At 44.2% G+C, this 2,537-nt stretch overlaps 1 protein-coding gene across 1 annotated transcript; it reads right to left on the bottom strand.

The window, feature by feature from the left end:
- Positions 1 to 950: 950 nt before the first annotated feature.
- LOC110919005 lies at positions 951 to 1,589 on the bottom strand. The gene has a single exon (XM_022163285.1). It carries the CDS (start codon positions 1,587 to 1,589, stop codon positions 951 to 953), a length of 639 nt encoding a protein of 212 aa, XP_022018977.1.
- Between the last annotated feature and the right edge of the window lie 948 nt (positions 1,590 to 2,537).

Here is a 2,537-nt window from a genome sequence, read left to right as displayed (position 1 = left end):
AATGTGTAGAGATCACCGGTGCTATCATGGCGGGAAAGGGGTTGTCCACTCTTGAGATCCTTCAAAGTAAAACCGTAAGGGTCAAATTCAATAGAAAGTTGGTTATCACGAGTAAATTTGCGATCAGAAAGTAAATTTTTTATAACAGTAGGTGCAAGGAGTATGTTGTTAAGTTTAAAGGTTTTGTTTGGCAAAGTGTAAGTGTCATTACCCGAAACCGTGATTGGCAACGTTTGGCCATTACCAACAAATATATTAGCATTAATGGAACGAGGCGAGGGAGCAGTGATTTTACTCGAGTCCGGTGTGACATGAGATGAGGCGCCGGTGTCCATAGTCCATTGAGGATCATACTGATTCAGAGAAAGCGTGCTAAGAGCAGCTCCAAGTGCAGTGGGATTGAGTGGGTCGACCGGAGGTGGCCCATATGGAGGGGCATAAGGAGCCGGCTGTTGTTGTTGGGCTGCTAGACCATATCCGGGAGCGGCTGGTGACTGGTTCGATTGAGGGGCATAAGGGCCGTAAGAAGGGGGCTGGTTCGGTGGAGCCGGTGCAGCAGGTCTGGCCTAGTTGGAGTGCCAAGGGGGTTGGGCCGGGTAAGGGCAAGGTGGCTGTGTGGGCCACCAGCCATAGCCCGGCGAGGAGCCCGCTGCCTGCGGCTGGGCCGTAGGGTTGGGTTGCTGATACGTTGCATGCGGCTGCTGCCATTGCTGGTATCCTCCTTGATTGTAATGACCGCGACCACGGCCGCCACGGTAACCACGACCACCACGTCCGCGCCCCCTAGTGTTTTGACGATAGCCATATAGTTCAAACTGCTGACCTGGGTGAACCGGCAGAGGAGGGGCGGCGGTACCGTCAACAGGAGGCGGCGGAGGAGGGGCAGCGGCAGTACCTAGTGTCTGACCTGTGCGTGGAGCGGCGAAAGCAGAGTGTTGTTGTCGAGCCGCTTATCTGCGCTGTTCCCGGTCGATCATATCCCGAGCATCATCCCACGTAGTGTTGGACTGATTGATGAACTGGGCAGTGGTATCAAACTCCGGTGGAAGGCCTTGAACCATTTGAAGCACAAGTCTTGATTCTGTGACGGATTGGTCTACATCGCTGAGTTGTTCGGCGATGTCTTTGAGCTTTTGAAAGTAATCATTGAGCGACGAACAGGAGGCCAACGTGGTTGTTGTAAATGCATGCATAAGAGACGATGCCCGTGAGTTTTTATTGTTTTGAAAAATCGTTTGAATCTTGTTCCAAGCTTGCTGGGCTGTGGTTTCATAGTCGAGGATTCGAACCAAAAGATCATCGGACAACGTACCATAGATCCACTGCAACACAATCGCGTCGATCTTGACCCAAGAGTCGTAACTGTCGTCATCTTTTGATGGGGGTTCCGCACCGTCGATGTGGTCGAGTACTTCATAGCCTTTTGCATGAAGTTTGAAGAGCTTTACCCACGAAGTGTAGGTAACCTTGACACCGTCTAGGGTTCGAACTTTGTTTTGAATCTTCGTCACCGAATAAATCGGGTGAAGAGCTTTCTGGTCGGTCGTAACCGATTTAGATCCTGAATCTTCTTTGTCTTTTCCAGTCATGATCACGTCGGCGCAAGGTGAAGGGAAGGAGAGGGTCGGCGACGGCGGCTTAGGGTGTTAGGATCTTTGGGGCTCTGATACCATAAAAGTATGTACGGTATCTCTTTCATTGATTGAATACAATAATACAATGCGATATATATATGGATTACAAGGCAAACTAATTCCCTATAAATATGGAGATACAATCGTTTCTAAATATGTAATAATATAGTCCGCTAATACTTATAGTATGATGTAATGTAATCAGTTTGTTTATAGTTCTTGAGTTTATGAGTATTGACATTGATTCTTATGAAGGTTTCCGTATTTTTTGTTAGGTATATTATGGTGGTGGAGCTCCTCCACCATTCTTTCCCTCGATTGTTGCATCTCCAACTCCTCATTTATCATCATCAATCAAAGTTAGTTAGTTATTTGTTTGTTAGATTTTGAGATTAATAGATATACTGATGTATGCTTATGCAACTTATTTTTGCAATCTATGATGCCACCATCTGGAGCTTGAGTTCCGTATCGAACTATCTATTCACCGCCGGAAGTTTATGCTTATATTGACATGTCTATGGTAGCCCACTAGAAGGTAGCATTGACTTCCTAGCATTTGCATCGCTGGTTTTATTTGGTTAATGTGTTCAGTTGGTAGCATTTGTCGTTCAAAAAAATTTGGTTAATGTGTTCAGTTGGTAATTTAGCACTACAAATTGTTTTAGTATTTATTTATTTAGTTCATATGTTTCAATTATTTGAGTAGCTAAGAAAGTTTAATTACTTTAGTTTTCAAACAATCTCCAAAAGTTGTCTCACTTATAAAAAAAACATGTGGTTATTTTTTACTTATAATAAAACATGTGGTTATTTTTTAATGGATATACTCTGGTTATTAATATTTTGGTTTTATGCCTAAGTAATTTTCATGATAAAACGTATCATTTTTCTTTGTCCATA

The sequence above is a fragment of the Helianthus annuus genome, chromosome 16 (genome assembly GCF_002127325.2).
Source record: "Helianthus annuus cultivar XRQ/B chromosome 16, HanXRQr2.0-SUNRISE, whole genome shotgun sequence".
NCBI classification, from domain to species: Eukaryota; Viridiplantae; Streptophyta; class Magnoliopsida; order Asterales; family Asteraceae; genus Helianthus; species Helianthus annuus.
Note: the sequence above shows the minus strand (reverse complement) of the source record. Positions and strands in the feature narration are given on the sequence as shown.

Coding starts and splice junctions, on each gene's coding strand:
- LOC110919005 (XM_022163285.1), bottom strand. CDS start 1,589: ATGACTGGAAAAGACAAAGAAGATTCAGGATCTAAATCGGTTACGACC.